We start from the raw sequence: 24,736 nt of genomic DNA on the forward strand, positions 1-24,736 counted from the left end.
TGGAAGACATCATCCTTCGACGAAGGGGTATTTAGGGAGGCGCACCGCTGTGAGTGAAACTTACTTGGTTTAGATGGCGACGAGCTGGTAGAGGTGCTCTCGAGTGCGTTCAATGCGACCATGCCTAGACGAGTCCACCCTCGAAATGGGAGACCATCGACTTACTAGTGGACCGACGCGATTGCGGACCTGCGCCGCGCCATCTTACGGGCTAGGCGGCGCATGCAATGCAGCGAGCACGATCTGAAGAAGAGCTAAACGAACGGCGAGTGGTGTTCGCCGCTGCCGCGCTGAAGACTGAGATAAGAGCAAGCAAAAAGGCCTGCCTTGAGGGTCTCTACCAGAGTGCTAGGGGTAAAGATCCGAAACCCCGTGAAAATTAGCGGTGGCCAACCGGTCCAAGAGAAGGCGAACCCTTGGATTACGGTTGAGAAGAAGAAGGGGTAAGAGAAGCTTTTGAGTAAAACCAGGGTGAAGCCTGCTCGTAAACGTACGAGGGGCGACGCACTGGTCCTCAGAACAGAGGGAAATAGCTACGCAGATTTGCTGCGGGCTATGCGAGGTGAAAATCATCTCGGAGCAAGGCGCGGATGTCAAAAGCTTCCGGCGCACTAGGACAGGGGAGATGATGCTGGTGTTCAAGAAGGATGCCATCAATAAGCAGGCCCGGATTAAGGATTGTGGGGGCCCGGGGCTCGGGCGGTTGTGAAGGCTCCTCGGAGGTACAAATGCGATGAGCAATACAGTTTTTCTTTGTTTTTGAGTAGTACTTGAACCAAATATGGTTTTTGTGGGGGGCCCTAAAATGTGGGGGACCGGGGCCCTGGCCCCACCGAACACCCCCCCCCCTTAGATCCGGCCCTGTCAATAAGGGCTCTTCTTACACGGCACTAGCACAAGAGGTGCTGGGCGAGAAGGTACAGGTGAGGGTTCTGACGCCAGAAGCGACTCTCCAGTGCAAGAACCTGGATGAGATCACCAACGCGGAGGAGCTCTCTGCCGTCCTTAAGCCGCAGTGCATGGTAGTTGCGCCGAGCGCATCGATCCACATCCGGAGGGGCACAGCAAGCACGCAGATCGCTACGATCAAGCTTCCAATTGGGGAGGCGAAAAAAGCGGCTGTGAAGGGCATGATCGAAGTCAGCTGGTCAGAGTGTCCACTCAGCATCTGCGAGCCGCCAGAAGTGGGCTTCAGGTGTTTCGAGCGAGGTCACAATTCGTGGGCATGAAAAGGCCTCGACAGGAGCAAACTCTTCAGAAGGTGCGGAGTAGAAGGCCACTTCGCCAGGGAGTTCAAATCGGCACCAAAGTGCCTGATTTGCACGGTGAATAAAGGCCACGTGACGGGTGGGCTTAAGTGCCCAAGTATGAGAGGACAGAATTGCCGAAAATGATGCAGGTAACACAGTTGAACTTAAATCACTGTGAAGCCGTGCAACAGTTGTTGTGGCAATCCGCGTCGGAGTCGAGTACAGATATCGCGCTACTTTCGGACCCATATCGCATCCCCCAGATAACAGGAACTGGGTAGCGGATAAGGCTAAGAAAGCGGCGATCTGTACGACCGGTCGGTACCCGGTCCAGGAGATAATCACCAGGACGTGTGAGGGCTTCGAAATTGCGAAGATCGACGGGGTTTACTACTGTAGTAGCTATGCCCCCCCCAGCTGGCTGATGGACTAGTTCTCGTCCATGTTAGACTCACTGGTAAGCGCACTAGTAGGATTGAGTCCCTTGGTCATCGGTGCGGACTTTAACGCGTGGGCGGTCGAGTGGGGCAGTCGCTGTACGAACGAGAGAGGCTGGGCTCTACTCGAGTCTATGGCGCTGCGGTTGCGAAAGTAGGCAGTACAAGCACCTATAGCAGAAACGGTGCGGAGTCCATCATTGATGTGACCTTCTGGAGCCCGGGTGTTAACCCTAGCACAGACTGGAGAGTTATCAACGGGTACACGCATAGTGATCACCTGGCGATTCGATACAGTATCGAACATGGTGGTAGACGGCAGCAGTCGAGGATAACCGTGTAATGATAATAATCATCTACCTTTGGATGCAATACCTGTTAAGCAGGTCGACGTGAGGGTAGATAATGAGAAAATGAGCAGATCACCACAACCGATACTCAACGAGGATGACGTTTAGATAATTCGGCATTTGTTGAGCGACTGCTCATAGAGCAGAACACCGACGGTCTAGTTAGTACCCTGAGTTGAGCGTGCGACGCCGCAATGCCGAGACGAACCATACCCAGGAATGGACGAAGACCAGTATACTGGTGGTGCCAGGAAGCCATGATGCTCCGTGCATCTTGCCATAGGGCAAGGAGAAGGATGCAAAGAGCTTGGACCGATGAGTCTCGCCATCTCGCTTAGGAGTCCCGGTTAACCTAAGGAAAATTCTGGAAAACTAATTCCAGAACAGGATGCTGATTTATGACACCGAGGAATGCCAAAAACACTGCGGGGTACCACAAGCATCAATCTTGGGCCCGGTACTGTGGAACGCGGCATACGACGGCGTATTGAGGCTAGCATTACCACCGGGAGTTAAGTTGAATTTCAACGTTCATGACGGATTTCTGGAGTAAAGCTGGTTGGCTTTGCTGACGACATTACCCAGGTGGTATACGGTGAGTCGGTTGAAGAGGTTGGAGATGGTGGTGGAAAACAACCGCAAGTCTAAACAGCAGGGTGATGCATGATCAAGTCTAAGCGCTCACTTAAGCAATTGGGGGTCATGATTGATGCTAAATTCGAAAGGCATTGTCAAAGGTTATGTCAATAGTCTCGATCAAGCCTAATCTGTTCGCGACAGTAGCGATCTCCCTTCATACTACGGTATGGCGCCGCTGCATGGTCGAATACGCTAGTGGTCAATCGAAACGTGAAGCGGCTCGAGAGTACCCGTAGGTTGATGTACCTTAGGGTGGTCAGCGCATACTGCACGGTCTCAAAGGACGCGGTATGTGTGCGGTAGGTCATGATACCCATAGCACTGGTGGAGGCAGAGGACAGAGAATGCTTCGAGCGACGAGGCATAAGAGGGTGAGACGGATCGTCAGAACCTCGTCTATGTTGAAATGACAGTGAGAATGGGATTCCTCCAGCAAGCGTAGATGGACTTAGACACACAGGCTCATACCGAGCGTGCCTAATTGGACGACCAGGCCTCTTGGTGAGGGAATTTTCACTTGACACAATTTCTGTCAGGCCATGGGTAATTCAGGTGGTATCTGTACAGATTCTGGCATGCAGGTTGCCCCGTATGTCCAGAATGCGCAAGCTGCGACGAGACCGCGGAGCATGTGCTCTTCGAATTCCCACGCTTTGTGAAGCAAAGGTCGAGTATGCAGGAGATATGCGGTGGAGATATCACTCCGAACAATATTGTCGGAAGGATCTGTACGGGGGCGGACAAGTGAGATTCCGTTACTTCCACGGTCTACTGGAATCGGAAAACAGTAGACAGTACAGAGAAAATGGCGGGCCGACCAACAGCAAGTTGAGTTGGCCCCCTTTCCCACCCAGAAGCTTGAGTCCAGCGGGTAGTCTACAGTACTAGTCAGGACTCTAGCTCTCAGGGGAGAGAGGACAACTCAAGGCGATACACGCTATGTCCAAAAGAAAGAATTATGAAAAATGAATGTACCTTAAATATTATTCCCTAGGATTATAGGTTTTGACCTCTAGTTTCAGAATCTGTGCGGGTTAAAATATTTCATCTTGGGTTTTTTGATATTTTTGATTTTTTTCCTATTTTTCCATACAAATGTCGAAAAAAGTCATTTTAAGGTCAAATTCATCCCATACAAAAATGTATGGAAAAAAAAAACCAAGATGGATGATTTGAAATCGCACATATTCTGAATCTAGAGGTCCAAAAATACGGTTCTAGCGAAAAAAATTTGAGGTACATTCACTTTTCATAATACTTCCCTTTGGACATAGCGTGCGATAGCTGGTGAAACGCTTACCAATAGAGAGTACTCATGTACGCCCCCTCCATTCTCAAAGTCATACCTAGCGTACCGAGAAGGTAAGGAAGAGAGTGAATGAGGTTTTAGTGGGTTACTTACTTGATATTTGATGGGCTACAACTCGTAGCGGTGAGTCTACGCCGAATGAAGTATCCGCCTCCACTGGCCTCAGTCCTGAGCCAATCGCTTCCAGTCGCCCTGAACGTTTAGAGTCCTTAGGTCCTCCTCAACTGTAAAAAGCCAACGTGTGCGCGGCCTTCCACGAAGCCGACGACCCCTTCCTGGTTCTCTGCTGAATATAATGTTAGCTTGTCGTTCCTCCGGCATACAAGCTACGTGTCCAGCCCACCGCAGCCTGCCGTGTTGTATTCGCTTCACTATATCCATCTCTTTATATACCTGTTACAAATCGTAGTTCATGCGACGCCGCTAGATACCGTCTTCCAGTTTACCGCCGAGTATTGTTCACAGCACTTTACGTTCGAAGACTCTAAATGCTATCCGATCAACTTCTTTCAACGTCCACGTTTCATGGCCGTATAAAGCGACCGGAAAAATCAGAGTCTTGACAATGCGAGTTTTGTCTTCGTTTGCAGCCTGCGGGACTTCAGCTGGTATCGCAGACCGAAAACTAGGGGTGGGTAATGTCTGAGACATAACCGCATTGTTGACGTAGGACAAAGGCTGGAATGAGGTTCCGACTTTTATATATTGAAATGGGCCCTTTAATTTGAAGTCTTAAATCAGCTGATTTTTCGTGTCATTGTTGTCCGACCTTCGTAAATAAATGCATAACGAATTTATCACATAACGTCGGTTTCCTGCAATAGGGGCACAACTCAAAATATGTCATTTTTGAGATTTTGATGGCAAATGATGAAAAACTATGTAAAATTTCATCTCACAAAGACCCGTTCCAAAATTCGATGAGAAACGCGAGATTTGGGCATTTTCACCAATTTTCCGCAGTAAGGGCACAACTCAAAATCAGTCAATTTTTTCAATAGTCGTTGAAAAATAGTTGTCAAAAATTCATGAAACAGATAGTCCTTCAGCCCCTTTCAATGATACAACAATCAAAATTTGTTTACTTTTGTCAAATGATGAGAGAAATAAGTGAATTTGCAGGAGGTGCTTCATGATTGCCAATTTTCAAACGCTTATTCTGAAAATTCACATTTTTTGAGTTGTGCCCCTATTGCAGGAAACCGACGATAAAAGGCCTACACAATGTATGCTGGCAAAATTCAAATCGGCGGAGTGATGTGTTGATTAAAGTTGTTACCTATGTGATCCATTTCACTGAACGCATTCATAAGATGTTAATTAGTTAAACCTTCCGTAACTCGCGCGGTTGGCCATCACTTGAGGGTTGAGTATTATTTTATTTTGAAGATAAATGTTCAACCGTAGTTTGAAAGAATTTTCGTCGAAAGGAAAGAATGATTATAATATTGAAAGGCGTTAAGCCATAGCTTCCCAAACATCATATTGCGATCGCAACAATCATTAAAATAACTAAAATTGCCGCTATGAAATTAACAGATGGAGCCACCGTAGCCATGTGTATTTGACACAACTCAATTGCTAGATTCAACAATACGTTGTATAGTTACGCGAACAACAATTAGAGGCCGGCTATGCTGTTGCTAAGTTTTCAGTCTGTCGCTTTTAATTATCCGATTCATAACTCTGGAGGAATAATTTTCACTGGTCCTGAAAAGAACCTTTTAAATAACAAGAGATTTCGGCAAGACAATTGAAAATTATCCGCACTGAATGCTGGAAGCCATCGAAAACTGCCATCGCTTACTGCCGTGGATGATATTCCTGGTTCTTCTTCTTCTTCTTCTTGGCGTAACGTCCTCACTGGGACAAAGCCTGCTTCTCAGCTTAGTGTTCTATGAGCACTTCCAAAGTAATTAATTGAGAGCTTCCTCTGCCAATGACCATTTTGCATGTGCATATCGTATGGCAGGCACGAAGATACTCTATGCCCAAGGAAGTCAAGGAAATTTCCTTTACAAAAAGATCCTGGACCGACCGGGAATCGAACCCGTTACCCTCAGCATGGTCATGCTGAATACCCGGGCGTTTACCGCCTCGGCTATATGGGCCCTGTTCCATATAGCCTGAGATTCCTGGTTCCAGATTCTAGAGATTCCTGGTTCTATCAGCTAAATAGCCGAGAGTCATCGCAGGATTGGTGCGCAGCTGCGGAGGTGACATCCATTCCCTTTGACTGATTCAACGAAAATGACGGAAGAAAACAGAGGTCACTGCTTTTATTCCCCTTGATTAGTAGATTAGGCTCCTCCCATTTGGCTGGCTTTCCAGTTTATTTCGTTTGCATGACCCGCCCCGAATGCTCCAGACGCATCAAGCAACTAACCAACCGAGAAATGAGCAAACCACCAGCGGGTAACCAAACGATCAACTTTTAAGCGCAAACCGACATTCGGTTCTTCAGATTTGTGCTCTAGAAAATTCTAGGTGTGGCTTCGTCATATATTCACCTTCGAACATTTTCGAAAAATGTTTAAACTTAATTTTAATTAAACAATGTTTCACGCAAAATAGTTCGGATAGAATAATGCGTTGTTAAATTCCGGGTGGAACCATTAGGCCATTAGTGACTGGTTTCATCATTATTGCTGGGCCACCAAGTATTCAATCTTTCACTTCTCAATTGCACCACACTTTTCTCGTTCGATGGAATGAAATTAGCAGATTCACAAACTCTTAAGGAATAATTAACGGTGGTCCTGAACAAGACCGTTTGATTAATTGACGATTTTAGGAACGAAATGGCATGAATTCACCATGTCACGCAATGCGTGTTGGTTTTCTCCGTGCTGAATGATAAACGCCACCGAAAACTGGACCGCCGTGGATTACAATAATGACCAGTTTCACTATTGCTGGCAACGATGCTCTGTCTTTTGCTTTTTGGTTGCACTACATCTCGATCGATGTTGGAAATTATCCAATTAACTCTTGAGGAATCATTTTCGATGGTCCTGAAAAGGACCGGTTTGAATAATGGACGATTTTGATGCATTCACCATGCCATGCAATGCATGTTGGTTTTCGCTGCGGAGTGCGGAGAATGCTGGACGCCGTCGAAAATTGGCCCACCGCCGCTGCCATGGATGCGATTCCAAGTGCTATCATCAGCACGATATCCGAGAGTAGTCGCTGGGTTGTTGTGCTGCTGCCTTGCTGGAGGTGACATCCACCTCCAACCTCCTTGACTGATCCAACGAAAATGACGAAAGAAAACAGAGAACACTGCTTTTATACCCCTAGATTGGCAGATGAAGCTCCTCCCATTCGGCTGGCTTTTCAGTTAATTTCGTTTGCATGACCCGCCCCTTATGCTCCAGATGCATCAAACGATAAATCAACCGAGAAATGAGAAAATTTCCATTGAACGGATAATGTAACCAAAATATTAGATGATTTAGATCATTTTAATTTGGAAAATGTTAGAATTGAAACATTTTTCACGCAAAATGGTCCGGATATGATAATGCGTTGCCAAAGTCCGGGTGGAACAATTAGACGTCATAATTGTTGCTGGCTGAGTCACCAAGCATTCAAAATCATTCACTTTTCGGTTGTACTACACTTTTCCCGTTCGTTGGAATGGAATTATCCGATTCACAGCTCTTGAAAAATCATTTTCGATGGTCCTTAAATTAGGAGGAAAATTAAATGAATTCACTATGCCACTATGCGTGTTTGTTTTCTCCGCACTAAATGCTGAACGCCACCGAAAACTGGCCCGCCGCTTGCTGCCGTGCATGCGATTAATGACCGGCTTTGCTTTTGCTGAGAAACGCCGCTCTGTCCTTGCTTTGCACTAGGTTCACCTTTCTCGATCGAGGGTGGAAATTCATCCAATTAACTCTTGAGAAATCTTTTTCGATAGTCCTGAAAAGAACCGTTTGAATAATGGACGATTTTGATGAATTTACAATGCCACGCAATTCGTGTTGATTTTCTCCGCGCTCAACGCTAGACGCAGTCGAAAACTGGCCCGCCGCTTGCTGTTGTGAATGAGATTCCTGGTGCTATCAGTACGATAGCCAAGTGTCGTCGCTGAGTCGATGTGCCGCTGCCCAGCTCGAGGTGTCACCTCGACGGTGGTCGAAATGGAACTGACGATCAGCTCTCGCATGATCGCATTCCTTCCTGCATCGTAGTTGCCCCCACGATGCGCACCAATCAGAGAGCGTTGGTATACTGAACGAGAAAATTTGTCCGCTACCCATATTTATAGATTTCAGCGATTTCAATGTCTAACTTTAAAACAACTTTTCAACTATTTATCAATGATTTTCAGGTTCACCGAATATTACAAATTGAACGCGGGAGTTTCATCTCTCGGATAACGGGATTTGTTTATCATTTCGTTCAGTGGGAAAGGTACTGTGAGCGTTTAAAATCTTTCACTCAAACGTAACGCTCTTGGTTTCATAAATTTTGAAATGACACCGGGTATAGAAAACAGAGACGTAGTCCTACGTCAAAAAGGCCCGATTCGCAGCCACAATCCGTCTTCTCACCTCACGGGTAACATCATTATCGCACGTCACTAGAGTACCAAACCAAATTCATCCACAGCTTCAAACATTTCACCTCCTAGCACCACTTCGTCACCACAACCACGTCCGGACCGACGTGGACCACCAGCAATCATGTACTTAGTCTTTGTGGTGTTAATCGTAAGTCTAATCCTCGCAGTCTCCCTCTTAAAAGGTACGAACGCCTCTTCCACGACCCGACTGTCGATTCCGATGATGTCGATATCGTCCGCGAAGCTCAGGAGCATATATGCGACTTCGTAACAATGGTTCCGCTCCTGTGCACGCCAGCTCTCCTTATCGCTCCTTCCAGTGCTATGTTGAACAGTGAGTTCGAAAGAGCATCGCCCTGCTTCAGTCCGTCAAAGGTTACGAACGATGACGAAATTTCATCCGCAACCCGTACACTTGATTTCGATCCGTCAAACGTCGCACGAATCAGTCTACTCAGCTTCGCCGGAAATTCATGTTCGATCATAATCTGCCATAACTCGTTTCTCTTCACTAAATCGTACGCCGCCTTGAAATCAATAAACAGATGATGGGTCGGCAAGTTTTACTCCCGAAATTTATCGAGAATCTGCCGCAGGAAGAACATCTGATCAGTCGTTGATCGGCCCTCACGAAAACCCGCCTGATATTCGCCGACGAAGGACTCCTCAATCGGCCTCAGCCTGTGGAACAGAGCTCCGGACAAAACTTTGTACGCTGAATTGAGGAGTGTTATTCCTTTGTAATTCGCGCACTCCAGTCGATGCCCTTTCTTGAAAAGAGGTCAAATGAGACCATCCAACCAACTAGCAGGCAGTTCTTGCTCCTCCCATATCTTTAATATAATACGGAGTAAAAGTTGATACAGCTGCTCACTACCGTGCTTGAGAAGCTTGGCCGGAAGTTCATCCTTCCCAGCAGCCTTGTTGTTCTTCAGTCCCATAATGGCTGTCTTGACCTCGTCTAGCGTTGGAGGTTCCACAGCTTGTCCGTCGTCGTCGATTCGAATTATGTCCGTCGCTCTTCCACTCGCACTCCCACCGTTCAACAACTCAAAGTGCTCTCTCCACCTTGTAGCCACCATTGTCTTGTCTGTCAGCAAGTTTACATTACGGTCGTTGCACATGAAGGGAGAAGGCGCTTTTTTTCTCCGCACGCCATTGTCAGTTTCGTAAAATCTCCGCATATCATTCTGTTCCATACTCTCTTGCGCCTGAGCAATCACATTTTCCTCATGCTCTTTTTTCTTTTTGTGGTGTATTCGTTTTACGGCTACTCTTGCTTCCCTATATCGCTCCCTGCTCTGCCGGGTCCCCGACACCAGCATCTGGATTCTGGCAATATTCTTCTCGTTCGTTACCCTCTGGCGCTCTTCGTCGAACCACCCGTATCTAGGTCGTCTTTGAGCAGTGCCTATCACCTCCCGCACTGCTGTACTCATCGCTCCTTGAATAGACTCCCACAGAGTGTTGAGATTATCGCTCTCGTTGATCTCACTTATCCGCTCGTCCAGCTTCTGGTGATAGTCAGCTACCGTACCGTCTGCTGAAAAATGCTGGATGTTGAAACGCATCGATCGCCAGTTCCAAGAGTCCGACACGTTTGATAACCGAGCTCGAATCTTACTACTTACTACGAGATAGTGATCTTGGGACCTCTAAAAGTTCTAACATCAATTACGTCCGAGAAATGTTGACCATCTTCCAGCACATGGTCGATTTGGTTGCAAACATCGCCGTTTGGGTGTCTCCAGGTGTGCTTGCAGATATCCTTGCGTGCAAAGTAGGTGCTACTAATGGCCATCCCCCTGGCGGTAGCAAAGTTGACTAATCTCAGGCCGTTGTCATTTGTGACGGAGTGAAGGCTCTGCGTACCGTTGATTGGACGGAAAAAGTCCTCTCTTCCGACCTGCGCGTTGGCGTCACCGATGACAATCTTAACGTTGTGTTTTGGGCATTATCCATAGGTCTTGTCTAGACATAAAACGCATCCTTCACGTCATCGGTTTTCTCGTTGGTCAGCGCATAGACATTAATCAGGCTGTAGTTAAAGAATTTGCCCCGGATTCTTAATACGCAGATCCGCTCGTTGATCGGCTTCCACCTCATAACTCGCTTCATCTGTTTCCCGATCACTATGAATCCGACCCCATGTTCTGCCTTATCGCTGCCGCTGTGATAGATGTTATATTTGAACGATGTATTGGCGGCAGGATCCACCGCCCTGAATTCACGTTCACCCGTTTCGGGCCACCGCACTTCCTATATAGCAGCCACGCACACACCAACTTTCTGCAATTCACGAGCCAAAAGGCTCACTCTTCCAGGTTCATTTAAGGTCCTGACGTTCCAGGTACCGAGTTTCCAATCATAGTCCTTATTTCGTTGCCGGATCGGTATCCGAGGGTTCTTCTTCTTCTTCTTCTTTATGGCTCTACGTCCCAACTGGGTACCTCCTCAATCTAGCTGAAGTCAGAAGGACAACAGTGCCCAGGCTGCACTACCAGCTAAGCACACAACTCTTAGCTGGCGGCCTTTGTCATCGTTTGATCCGTGGAAGCATGAGGTAGGAACTTGTGAGGACCAGAGCTATGTTGGACGCTCTCCTTATCGATTCACCGTTTTGCAGCCCAGTGGGTTAACCCCCACATAACCCGAGGGTCCACGTCTCGGGTATCTGACCAGCAGATTTCCTCATTCTATAAAAATATGAGAGAGGATGAACTTCTGTGCGTATCTTTCTTTAACCGCAAACACGTCTTTGGTAGCACTTGAATCAGACGACCTGACCAGATCCTGGATCTGCGAGTTGACTCCTCCTAGACTAGAAGCTATTTCTTCGACGCAGTTCTACCAAACTACACAATTCCACAATAACATCCCTTGGGTATTCATCAAGCTGATACAGCTACACTTGTTGTCTCAGACGGATCTAAATATGAAATTGGGTATTGTTATTCCTAAAAACCTTATCAAAACATAACCGTGAAATGAGAAAATTTCTCAAAAGGCAACTGCTGTCGTAAATGGTACAAAAAATTTCCCCATTGCTCGATGCTCTAGCTTCCACGTCTTCATGGTGGAATTCGTAATCGTTCCTTTTAACTCTGAACTTAAGTAATTATCGCATTAAATAATTACACTAGTTTACAGCATTTTTGCACTCGGTAAGCTGATGATTATTATTATTATTTTTCTTTATTATCGAGATTTTCAGCCCTCGGCTGGTTCATCTCGTATAGCTGATGATCATTGTTGGTGTAGAATCATGTCCTGAGTTCGAAAACGCGAGGGAAAAAATTACAGTAGAGCGAATTTTTTTTCGACTTTCCTTACAAGGTTGATGTTTTGAAATCGATTTTTGTTCTATTTTTAAGCAACGTCGCTCACTTCACACATCTCATTCTCCGTAATCAATGCTCCGATTGAGCTGAATTTTTTACCGTAACTCGCCTACATATGATATGTCAAATAAACGTTGAGAAAGAATTTTAGAATTGTTTTTTTTTTTCTTTTTAAAAAAAAAAACATTTCTTTATATATTTTTGGAAATTTAGCTAAAATTTAACTCGCCAATATCTTGAATTTCATCAATATGACGCAAAATCTGCATTCAGATGATCGAATGGTATTGTATGGTATTGATGGAAAAAGATTTGAAATTAGTTGAAAAATACGCAAGATATTTGAATTTTATTAAATTCCATATTTTTAAAAGTTGTAAAACTCGATATTGAGCTAAAACTCAAAAACTGCTCTACTTAACATTTTTTGAAGCACGGTTTCGAAATCAGTGCTAAATTGCGCTTCAAAAATTTTGGTCGTTGACAGAAGTTCACGACTTTTGTTTTATTTTGTAAACTAGTATTATCGCATACCCTTACCTCGGGAAATATACCATATAAACAGATAGTTTAATGTCTACATGGCCATCGCCCAACACCATACTAAACTACATACTACTGCTACTCACCGAGGTCTTTCACTTTGCACGGCAGCTCGATCGAGTCACCGATGATGGCCTTGTAGAGGTGGCCCCGGGTCATAAATTTCGGTGCCACCGTCGGTGCGTCGATGTCCATGGTCGAGATGTACGGCTCCGGTCGCCCGCTGCATAATCCTGCGTGTATTAAATTTTCGGCCGAAAAGAGGAAAACGAGAACGATGCGGGAAAATGCTCGGTTAGAATGTTGTTTCGTGGTGGAAATTTAATCAATAATTGCCGGATCGGTATGGAATTCGCGGGACCCTCCCGTAATGTATTATATGTGCGAGTGGGTTTCGATGGCATACTTTATGATGGTTATTGCGATTATTTGCACTTCAATCCATACACGCAGTGATTGTGATTTCCCTCCCGTGTTCGTTATTGATGGAACCAGATTGATAGGGAGCAATCCAAACAGGCCAACGTGAATCACATGTCGGCCAGCGCCGGTCCTTTGTTGAAAGAGGCGTGAATGTAACGCGCCGGGTGATAATCTCGAGCGACGATTAGTGGTGCGTATTTGATCATCAGCCGAAGCAAGCAAGCAAGCCGGTTGGAGCGGAATCTTATTTGCGAAGCGATAATTACCGCCGTCAATTAATGGGAAGCGATGAGTGACGAAACGCTTCATCGTGTGAGTAATTGCTTCCAGAAAATCGATTAGACTTGCAAATTGTGTCCTCGGTTGGCGCGCTTTCAACGCCGTGGTAAGATTCTATTCAGCACACTTGGTTCATGCGTGAGTTACGGGCAGATGGGTTTCAATTGATGCAATGACATAGGCCAATGAGCTCATTTTGTAAGGTACCTATAGATGATTGACGATGTCTCAAGGAAACACGGGTTCACAACTGTTTTTCGGTTTCAAATTAAGCTAAATTTCAAATGTTTTCAATAATTTATTCGAAATCTTCAAAACGCAACCACGCCCCATTTTACTCTCAGAGAATGTTGCCATCTGTCACATGGTTGAAGAAATGCTGTTATACATTGTAATTCAAATGTATTATGGTAACACTTGAAAAGGATAATCTTTGATCTCCCGCATGAGGGCCATCATTCAGCATCCACTGAGCACGATACCCACATGACTGACCGCACCCCCATGGTCACCGTAATAGAGCGACACATATGCAAGTGGTCGAATGAATTACTTACAACAGCTACGATAGGTCCCCTACATAGCCGGAAGGGTGCTGTAGGTGGGACACGCGACAGGACCACATTACCACCACACCACCCATCATTATTGACGATGGACGAAATCACCGGTAAGGCATTCCATTCCAGAGGCAACCGGCCACATAAATTACGGCGCAGCGACCACTGATGCATGAAAGTAGGACACTTCACAAGCAATGGGATGCGACCGGCAAGCGCAGAGAGTACTTCTCGCCAGGTGCTTCCACATCGTCCATCAGAGGCTTCCAACAAAGTAAGATCAGAGATTAACTATTGCTTATTCATGCGAAAGAACAACTAGTTTCAGATGGAGCAGCCTCGGCGGCGGAACGACACGGCACACGGCGCGCAGCACTGGAACTTTATGAATATTCCGGGCTACGGCTCACCGGTGCACAAGTAGCTCTTAGCCGTAGCAGCAGCCCAGTCGACGGCCAAACTGACAGACGGTGAGAAGTTTTTCAACTTTGTAGTTTGTTCACTCGCAATCCTCGTGCGTCCTTCCATCCGTCAGTTTTGCAACTACCCTAAGGCATAAACTAGGGTTAATTTCGGGCTTCCTTTGCCAGGAGCAGCTAGCTAAACTTTCGCAATGAGCTAGTTGTCGGGTTTTCGTTTGGGCTGTGCCATCCAAGTAAGCAAGTCAATGCCAATGATGGTGCTGCCACCGCTTCTGCTACTCACTGCCAGAATGAGTTAGACTTTGGCCTTGCTTGTGTGTTAAATGCGCTGGAAGACGAACGCACCCGATGCGATGTCGACGATGAGATGTCGAAAAAGAAAACGTCGTTGAACTAGTAAGCAAGCTGGCGGAAGAACCTGTTTGTGGCAGCCGACAAACTTGATTATGTTTGGCAAATAGAACTATCCTTATTACCGTGAAATTGCAGCGAAAAGCCTAGATAGTTAGCAGCATAGTTGTTCCAGTTAATAGGAACTCCCATAGAATATGGGACAACTAAGCTGCATACGGCATTACTACTTCACAAACGGCAAAAGGTTATTGCAACCATAACAAATTGCAAATGATCCATAGAAAACCAAAAAGCGCTCCATAAAGAATGAACATATGTTCCAAGAAAATGTGCAATGTTACCCATAAATAATTGAAAACGTTCCACATTTTATAAAAAATGTACCGGTAAAACATAAAATTTTCTCATTAAAAGTGAAATATTGCACCAATATATAATACTGAAATGCTCCATAATAAAATACAAATGCTCCATAGAAAAAAGCAAACGCTCCATAAAAAAATAAAATTGTACCCATAGAAAATTGAATATTGCTCCATAGAAAAATTAAATTGCACAACAAAAATATGAAATTGCTCCATAGAAAACAGACAAATGCTCCATAAGTATTATCAAACTGAGCCACATAAATTACAATTTGCTCCATAAAAAAATGAAAATTCTCCATAACTTTAAACATTTGCACCACTAAAGCAGTGCAATGTAAAACAATTTAGCCCTGTAAAATTAAATTATGAGAATATGCTATCTATGGAGCATTTTCAATTTTTCATGGAGCAATTCCTATTTTCTATGGTGCAGTTTGATAATACTTCTGGAGAATTCATCTATTTTCTATGACGCAATTTCAATTTTTTATGGTGCAATTTATTTTTTTTATGGAGCAATATTCATTTTTCTATGGGTACAATTTTAATTTTTTATGGAGCATTTGCATTTTTCTATGGAGCATTTTTATTTTATTATGGAGCATTTCAGTATTATTTATTGGTGCAAAATTTCACTTTTATTGAGAAAATTTTATGTTTTACATGTACATTTTTTATCAAGTATGGAACGTTTTCAATTATTTATGGGTAACATTGCACATTTTCATGGAACATATGTTCATTCTTTATGGATCGCTTTTTGATTTTATATGGAGCGTTTCTATTTATTTATTGGTGCAATAAATAGGCTGCCTTCACAAACTCCTAAGCGATTTGCTACGTTTGTACTAAAAAAATAGTAGTGGACATTGATGTTAGACCATTCGACCGAATGTCCATTAGGCAGAATGGTCCTTTCAAATAAGAGACATATTTATTAAATAGAACTTCTTAAGAAATTTACTCAATGATTTGGTTCTGTGGACTTAGTTGTGTACTCTTTAAAAATCGGTTAGAAATTCATTTGGAAATTTATTTCAGCGTTATTTCTCCGAAACGTCTCAAAACATTATTTTAGCAAATCTTGCATCCATGAAATTCTTCAGAAATCTTTTACTGATTCCTTCAAAAAATTTTGACAGATTCCTCCCGAAAAAAATTAGAAGAATTTATTTGAAAACTATGCAAGAATATCTTCACAAATTCATCTGAATATTCGGAATGTCTTTGAAATTTCTGTAAGAAATCTTTCAGGAATTCTGTTGTTGATAATTTGAGAAAATTCTTTGTTTCCTTCAGAAACAAGATTACCCCAGAAATTAATTTAGAAACTTTAAAATAAAAACTCCCCTGGATTGCTTCGATATTGTTTAATAAAGGATTTAAAAAAACCCTCCAGGAATTCCTTTTGAGAAAGTTTTACGGATTTCGTTTGATAGTTCATCAGAACATCTTCCATGGATTGTTTCAAAGTTTCCTCTAAAACTTCCTTCGGAATTTTCCTTATTGGGTCCTCCAGAAATTGCTCCCAAAATAAGAGAAGCTTCCTACATAGATGTTTTCAGAAATACGTACGTACGTAATGGGTGTTTGAGAAAATCATTCATAAATTTGTGGAGTGGACCTGGTGTGATGGTTAAAATACCCCAGGTAACAATTTGATGCTGTACAAACGTTTCTCCAACTCTTTTGAATCAGCGATCATTTGAACAAAAGCTGAACACTATAGGTACAATCCTTCATTCAGCTCCTAAACATCTAATTTTGGTGATTTAATTCAACCTTTCGCTGATTTGAGATTCATCGGAAGGCTGATTTAAGGCTTTTAATATGCAATTATATTTAATGATTGTGATAAAATAAAATAAAAACACTTTCGTGAGCCTATTTTTATCATTAGCTGCGTCTATTTCCAGAAGAGATGTTTAGGAATGCATAAATCAATCTGTGGGAAAACTGGGAATTGAACGTGGACCTCCTGATTTATAGTCACTCACCTTAGCACATACACCACATACAATTGTATACGCTTGAAAACAAGAGCATTACTTGTTGTGTCTGAATAGTCAAGAACAAAAGTTGAACTAAGTCTGAATTAAGGCTGAAGAAGCGATGTGTACTTCACGAAAACCATGCTTGGGTCACATGTCAAAAAATGTTTGATTAAAGGTTGAACAACAGATGTTTAATTCTGCATGTTAGTGTATGTTTTAAAGCTGGTTACCCAGATGAATAATTTATTCAACTTGATATCCAGCCTTCTATGTATTGCTGATTATAGAAGTTGAACAAGCCATACTTCAGACCAATATCCAGCTGTCATTGTGTTCAGCCATTGACACCATTAGCCACCTATTGTTCAGCTAATACTCTCACTGTTCAGCATTAATTGTTACTTGGGACGTGACTCTCACGCCGAGGACCTGGGATCGAATCCCACTCCCGACAAACTCGCAAAATGTGAGTTCTTCCTTCGGAAGGGAAGTACTCGTTAAAACAGATACAAAAATCTACAAATTCCTTTAGAACGTTATTTCTAAAAAAAAATTAAAAAAACAGAGGATCCTCCAGAAAGTTTTTCGGGGATTTCCTTTCAAAAATATTCCACACGCTTCTTCAGAATTTCTTACAAAGATTCCTTAACTTTTTTTTCAGAGACTATTTTAAAAAAATCCCTTTAAATATTCTTTATGAGATTACTCTTTGTATTTCTCCAAAGATTCCAAGTCATGGAAATCTTCAATGGTTTTTTTTCCAAAATTATTCCTTAGATTTCTCCAGAAAAATAATCTGGTATTCGCTCTTAAAATCTACCAGAATTGACCTTTTAAACTGTACTAGGGATTCGTTGCATCGGAAATTTCTGCAAGAATTCTTTCAGAATTTTCTACGGCATTATTTCAGAAATTTCTTTAAAAAATCTCTTACAAATTCTCCCACCGGTTTCTTCAGAAAATTATTCAGACATTCTTTCAGAATTTTCCTCAGGGAGTCCACCAGAGAATTTTCCAGGAATAACTCTAGGGATTCCGTTGAAAATTTCCGCATGAATATGTCCAGGAATTTCTTAAATCGCTGTAGAAATTGTAGTATCCTGCAGAAAATCCTGTAGATTCTTTTTCCAGATTTATTGCATTATTCCTTTCATTGTTTAAAGCGGAAATTCTTCGAGGGAATATAGAAATTCTTTTGGGATATTATCCCGTTATTTCTCCGTGTATGGCCCAGAAATGTATCCGGCATTTCTTCTAAGTATAACAGATATTATTTCACCACGAATTCTTTGGGAAATTTATTCATAAATATTTTCTATGAATTTCTACGGAAATTTGTCAAGTAAATATTTAAACATTTTTTTTTTCAAAAAATTTTACATGAACTAATTCTCCAGGTACAGCCATAGGATGTTTTTTTAAAAATTCGACCACAAATTTCTCGAGGAATGGATTTGAAAAATCTTCCAAAACTTTTTTGAAGGATTTTTTTCTGTAAATTTCTCAATACTTTTTCTAGGAATTGCACCACTGGTTTCTCAAGAGGTACCTCTGAAGAAATCCCCCTGATATTCTTTCAAGAATCTTCCTGGAATTGCTTCAGATATTCCTAGCTACATTTATTCAAAAGTACTTTCTAAGATTTGTTCAGCGATACTGAAGATTTCTTCGGAGTTTCCTGATGGGATTCCCCTTTGAATCCCCTTGAGGAGAAATTATTATCTCCAGATTATCCTTATCAATTTTACGGATTATTTCAGCAAGAAGTTTCTGCAACAGTTTCTCCATGGAGATTTTCAAAAATGCTTTTAAAAATTCCTTAATAAATTCCACAGGGATTTCTTCAGATATTCTTCTCAAGGTTTCTCCAAGAATTCTATGACAAATTCCTTCAGTGAATCCTGCCGAAATTCCTATAAGCATTTTTATCGAAATTGCTTCTGCGCTTGCATCAGAAAAATCTCCTAAAACGTTTTTAGAGCTCTGCAGAATTTGTTCAGATATTTAAGTAGGGATATTTAAGAAATTCTTCCAAAAGCCGCACAAAAATTACTAATGAATTCTGAAAGCAATCCCTATAAATTCCTCAATATTTGTTTTTAGGAATTGCACCACGGGTTTCCCGAGAAATTTCTGTAGCAAGTTCTTAAGAAATCCCAAGATCCCTTCATGTATTTCTTTGTAATTGCTTCAGATATTCCTATATAGAATCATTCTAAAATATTTTCTAAGATTTTAAAGAAATTTTTCTGCTGATGTCTTCGGAATATCCTGCTGGGACTCCTCTTGAAATTTTTGAGGATACGTTTATACCTCCAGAGATTCCTTCAGTATTTTAGGGATTTGTTCAGGAATTTCAACAAGGGATTTCGGCAACAGTTTTTCCAATTTTTTTTTAAATAACTTATCAAAATCAATGGGGCACGTTCAGTGTAGTACTAGATTTGTAGTAATGAGCTGAATTTTAGTATGGTGAGAAGGTCAATTCTCCGTTTCTGCAATGAAATGGTGCAAAAAGCGTGGGTATTATGATTCCTTGCCAAATTTGATGCTGTTTGAGCAAAACTTTGGATAACTATATTGTTTATGTAGCAAGAAATGGAGAAAACAACAACACTGTTGCCCAAAGTTTTGCTCAAACAGCATCAAATTAGGCAAGGAATCATAATACCCACGCTTTTTGCACCATTTCATTGCAGAAACGGAGAATTGATCTTCTCACTATACTAAAATTCAGCTCATTACTACAAATCTAGTACTTCACAGGTCTGTCCTACAGGGATTTCTTCAGAAATTATTTCGAGTTTCTTCAAGAACTCTTAAAAAAAATCATTCAATGATTCCTGCAAAAAATGTTATAAGGAATATTTTTTTTGGAAATTGCTTCTGAGGTTTCAGCAGAAATATCTCCTGGAATTTCCTTAGAGATAAAAAAAAAATATTAAAATTCGATATCAACGAAACATATGTGTTTTTTTTTTAGTCATCAGTTTGATATACGCCTCATATATCTTACATGTAGTTGCGTGGTTCTTATGGATTTTTTTTTCAGTAGATAATTACTTTAAAAATTAGTGAAGCAATTCATTTGAAATATATTCATTTTTTTTTTTTTTGAATCCCTTGGCCAATGACTCTGAAAAATCGTTCGGCAGTTCTTTTCAGAATTCCTTAAGCAATTTCTCTCTGGATTCTTTCAGCCTTTTTTATATTTCTTTAGCATTTCCTCTGAAAACTAAATCAGCTGTTGTTTTAAAAAACATGTTTTTGCCATTGCTTTGGTGAAAATTTTCAAGTTTTCTAAAGAGTTTACTTAAACATTTCATTGAACTTTCCTCGGCAATTCTTTTTAGATTGATTTTGACAACCCAAGTAGCACACTTGTCACAGAAAAGTCACGGGGGCGCAGGTTTTTGTTGCACAGAAGTTACTGTGACTTACTTCTAGCAAATAAGTGTTTATTTGTTAGAAGTAAGTAACAGTGACTTCTGCGCAACAAAAACCTACGCCGCCGTTACTCTTATGTGACAAGTGTGTTACTTTGGAATTTCTTCTTGACCGATTTTAGTAGGGAATTCTCTTCAATAGCTCTGTGAATTTCTTCAGAAATTTCTTCTTAAATTTCATCAGAAGTTTCTTTGGAATTTCCATCAATTTTGGAAAATGTCCCAAGTAACAATCAGCATGCCTTGAAGGTTTATTCATGTTTTATCCTGGTTTTATACGAGCATGTCAAAAAGCTAGTTGTTCTAAATTAGTTTTATGTGGTAGCTTTTTACTTTGAACCTTTGGCGTTCCATAAAACTATCATATAACTTCTGCTATAAACATCTTCAATTAAAAACTTGCAAGTAGACATGAATTGGTTTTATCACTTATTATATACCATTTCAATAAAACTTGCATTTGCGGTTGTTGTCGGAGAGATTTTTTTTGTAAACAAATACACAAAACTGTGAGGCAATGCATAAAACCAACAAAAGATTTCGTGGCCGTAACATAAACCAAAAAAATGCTGTGATAAAACCGCTAGTTCTACCATGAGCTCAGTTATGACTACCTCAGGAGGGTTAGCCCTATTGGAGGAATCATCAGGAACACAGAGTTTTATCAGAAAAATATGTCACCAAGCCGGGATAATTCATGTAAATAAAGAAAAAATATTACTCAATTTTATGATTTCACATACAGCTCAAGATCAAATTAAACCATACAACACGTTTCCGTCATCTTATTTTGTCAGAAAAATTACATAATGTCTTTTAAACTCCGCTGTGTTGAAAAAACCTTTTTTGCACCCAATTCCACCGAGTAAATTAAATGCATTTAACTTCCAAATTATGCATAGTTTGTGTGGCGCACTTAGTTTTTGTCATTATCACAGTCACATTCACCACAAATTTTCCGTGGCATGTCTCCTGACACGTATTAAATAGGAAAACAAATCTGAATTCCATATCTGCATCTTTCCAATTGATGGCTGGATAAACAACCAAGCATAATTTATTCTGACGATCGAACGTTGAGAGTGAAAAATAATCAAAACAATTATTTGACAATTCAGAATATGGTTTTATTTAGAAGATTGATAAAACTATGATACAACCCGAAATCCTAAGCCGGTTTGCATACGAAGTTCTGTAGACCCTAATAAGACTGGGCCAACTAGCCAGAACGTGGGCTTATTGAGGCATACAAGAACTCGAGAGCATTTTCAAATCGGTATCAATGGTTTTATGTTTAGGATTTTAGAATCGCTAAAAAACTTTGATAAAATTAAAATTGTTACTTGGGGTTTGCATTGCTTCAAGAATTTCTTCGACAGTCTTCCTGGAACTCCCGATTCGGTAAATTGTCGGTGATTTTTTTCTTTCAATATTGTCTTTGGGGTTAGTTGAGCGGAATTTCTTCTTTGGAAAAGTTTTCTGCAGTTTCAACATGAATTGATCCAACAATTCCCATGGAATTATTTTTTTTTTTTGGGATTTCTTCATATTTTTTTTTGAGATTATTTTGATAAATTCTCTGGAATTTTGATTGGCACTTCTTCAGGAGACATAATCGGCAATAACTTTTGGAAAGGTTTTCATTTGGTTATTATTTTTTAAACACCTGAGGCATTTCTTTTGAAAATTCTTTAGATAATTGTTTTGGAAATTTGTAAGGCAACTCCCTCAAATTGTTCTATATAGTTTCAAAAATTCTTTTGAGAGTTTTGCTAATAATTTCTTTGGTAAATGGTTCGATTGTTCATTTTAAAATTTATTTGACTGATACTTTTAAAATTCCTCAGTCTAATCTGTCCTAAATTTTACTGATGACTTTTGGAAATTTCGGTGGTATTTCCGTATGGAATTCCAAATGTAATTACTTTGGAAATTCTTTCGAAAATACTCTTACAAATTCAAAACAAAATCTTCAAGAATTAACAATGGAATGACCGACGAAAATCTTGAAGGGATTCCCCTAGGAATTTTTCAAAAACCAAGGTTATTGTCAAAGGCATTTCCAAAGAAATTGCGTCAAAATTTGACAAAGCAATTTCTACAAATGTTCGCATAGAATATGCCAAAAACGTCATAAACGAAAAACTGAAGGATTTACCAAAAGTATCCAAAAAAATTCTAAGAAATTAAAAAAAACACACAAAAAAGTTTTCAACAGGACTTCAAAATGAATTCCAAAATAAATGATCGAAAAAACAGAAACAGTACAAATAATTTCCAAAAGATTTTCCTATGTTCGAAGGCCCACATAAATTGTTTAATGAATTCCCAAAATAACTGACGTAAGAAATTTCAACGCTATTGGTTGAAATTTTTAAGTTTTTGTTTAATTTCTTCAAGAAGTTTCTTTCTTCGTCAATTATTTCGAGATTTTTTTGACAAATCCCTAAAAAAATTTTAGGCGATTCTTGTAGGAAATTCTTGAGCCACGGCTTTGGTTACTTCTTCTGAAATTTCTTCTAGAATTTCTACGGCACTTTCATTGAGAATTCATTCTCGATTTTTTTTCTGATTTCCTTTGATAAGTCCATTTGGTAGTTACTTTGGGAACTACTTCGACACTCTTCTTGAAACTACATCGCCAATTCATACGGGAAATGATTGAACAATTCTTTTGGAAACAGCTTCGGCAAATTGCATGTGAATTGTTCTGGTAATGTCTTTGGAGTTACCTTTGCCAAGACTTCTTCAGTATTCCAAAAATACCTTTGTCATAAGTGTTGATGTTTTTGACGTTTTTCAAGACTTTTTTTGGTAATTTCTTTTGAACAATCATAAGAAGGTGGAACTACGGGATGTTTTTCACTATTTCAGAAACTGTTCAGAGAGTTTCGCCGGTTATCCCTTAGGTATTTTTTGGCAATTGTTTTGATATTTTTTCCGATTATTTTCGAAATTCATTTGACAGCTGCTTTGAGAATTTCTTAGTCCATCAGTTCTTAAATTTTCCTGTCAATTTTTGAAAACTTCTCTGGTATTAGCTTTGGGAGTTTCTTTCAAAGTTTTGTTTGTTATGGCATTGGAAATTTCTTTAGCAATATTTTTACAAATGAAACACATTTCCAATAGTTTACAATAACCGAAAGACTTTCCAACGAAGTTGCTGAAACATTACCAAAATCCCAGGAGAACTACCAAAGGACATTCCAAATTAATATCCACAAGACCTGATTAAGAAAAAAAAAATATCATTGACCATTCAGCGCGCGCGCTGTTGTAAATAGTACAACACTACCAAAAACATCGCATTTCGTATGCAGCGCTAGCGCGGTTCAGTTTCGGTTGCTTGATGGCGCGCGTCCTGGAAGGTTAAAATTTTCAAAAGCAGTTCCGATAGAATTCCAATGAATGCCGAAACAAACTCTTATGACATAGTCCGACTGATTCTCAGAGGAATTTTTGATGGTGGTTTTACGGGAATTGTTGAACAAATTCCCAACATAATTGACGTCCAAAATATTGAGCAAATACAAAGGAACTTCTGAATGGTTTCCAGAAAAATTAAAAATTCTGGAGGAATACCCATGAAAATATTGAAAGAAATTGCAAACATATTTCCAAATAAAAGCAAAGCAATTTTAAGAGATAATTATCAAAAGAATTTCTGTACCGTCTGTTTGAACCCTCTGAGCAGAAACAAAAAAAAAAACGATAGACAGCTTTACCCTTGAAAAAGTCCAAATAAATCAGGCCGAAACGTCGGGAAATGGAAATTTAATCGTTTGGATTCCCTAGACTGAGAAAGCCAGAACTTACATATTTACAAATAACGTGACAATTAGCAGATATGTCAGCTACTACTTGTATTTGCTACTTCATACATTACAAATATACATTTCCAGGACTAGTTTGTAATGAATTTTCTCGAATCACGGGCCAAATTCTTCTGATCTGTTTTGTTCAAATGTTCAGGTCCAGCTCTTGAATTTCAATGAAATGCTACAATTATGTTGAATATGTGACTTCATTAACGCTATCGATATTCCTGATGAAAGCCATGGTCATTACCGAGAAGTTCTACATTCCGCTGAAAAGGCTTGCATTCATAATTGAAGCTAATCAATCTAATGGAATCACAATAGGCCACAAAGCACACTATTGAATAATGTGTCTAGTTCCCATGCGCGCTCAAGTCGCGTCTTTACCCACAAAACATTCTCTTTCAGGTGCTTTCTATTCAGTTCCAAAAAAAACACAAAAGTAGTAAATCAACCGAAAACACTGTTGCGTTCCACGCTGTTTTAACGCGTCATATCAGCAATTGCCACGAACACAACACACCGCAGCGGTTCCTTTCATCGCCCATCAAAAATGACGAATTGAAAACTAAGCCATCAACGTCGCCCGGAGTCAACCATCGCATCGCATGGTAGCGTTGTTGTCGC

General features: G+C 40.8%; 1 protein-coding gene across 1 annotated transcript in view; it reads right to left on the minus strand.

The window, feature by feature from the left end:
- The window catches only part of LOC109415401 (peroxidasin homolog), a 567,856-nt gene that overhangs the window by 229,832 nt on the left and 313,288 nt on the right, over window positions 1-24,736 (minus strand). Inside the window, exon 3 of the mRNA XM_062856469.1 lies at window positions 12,532-12,678. Within this exon, the coding sequence (XP_062712453.1) occupies window positions 12,532-12,678 (147 nt within the window). The remainder of the gene's footprint in view (window positions 1-12,531; window positions 12,679-24,736) is intronic.

Source organism: Aedes albopictus, chromosome 3, assembly GCF_035046485.1.
Source record: "Aedes albopictus strain Foshan chromosome 3, AalbF5, whole genome shotgun sequence".
Lineage (NCBI taxonomy): Eukaryota > Metazoa > Arthropoda > Insecta > Diptera > Culicidae > Aedes > Aedes albopictus.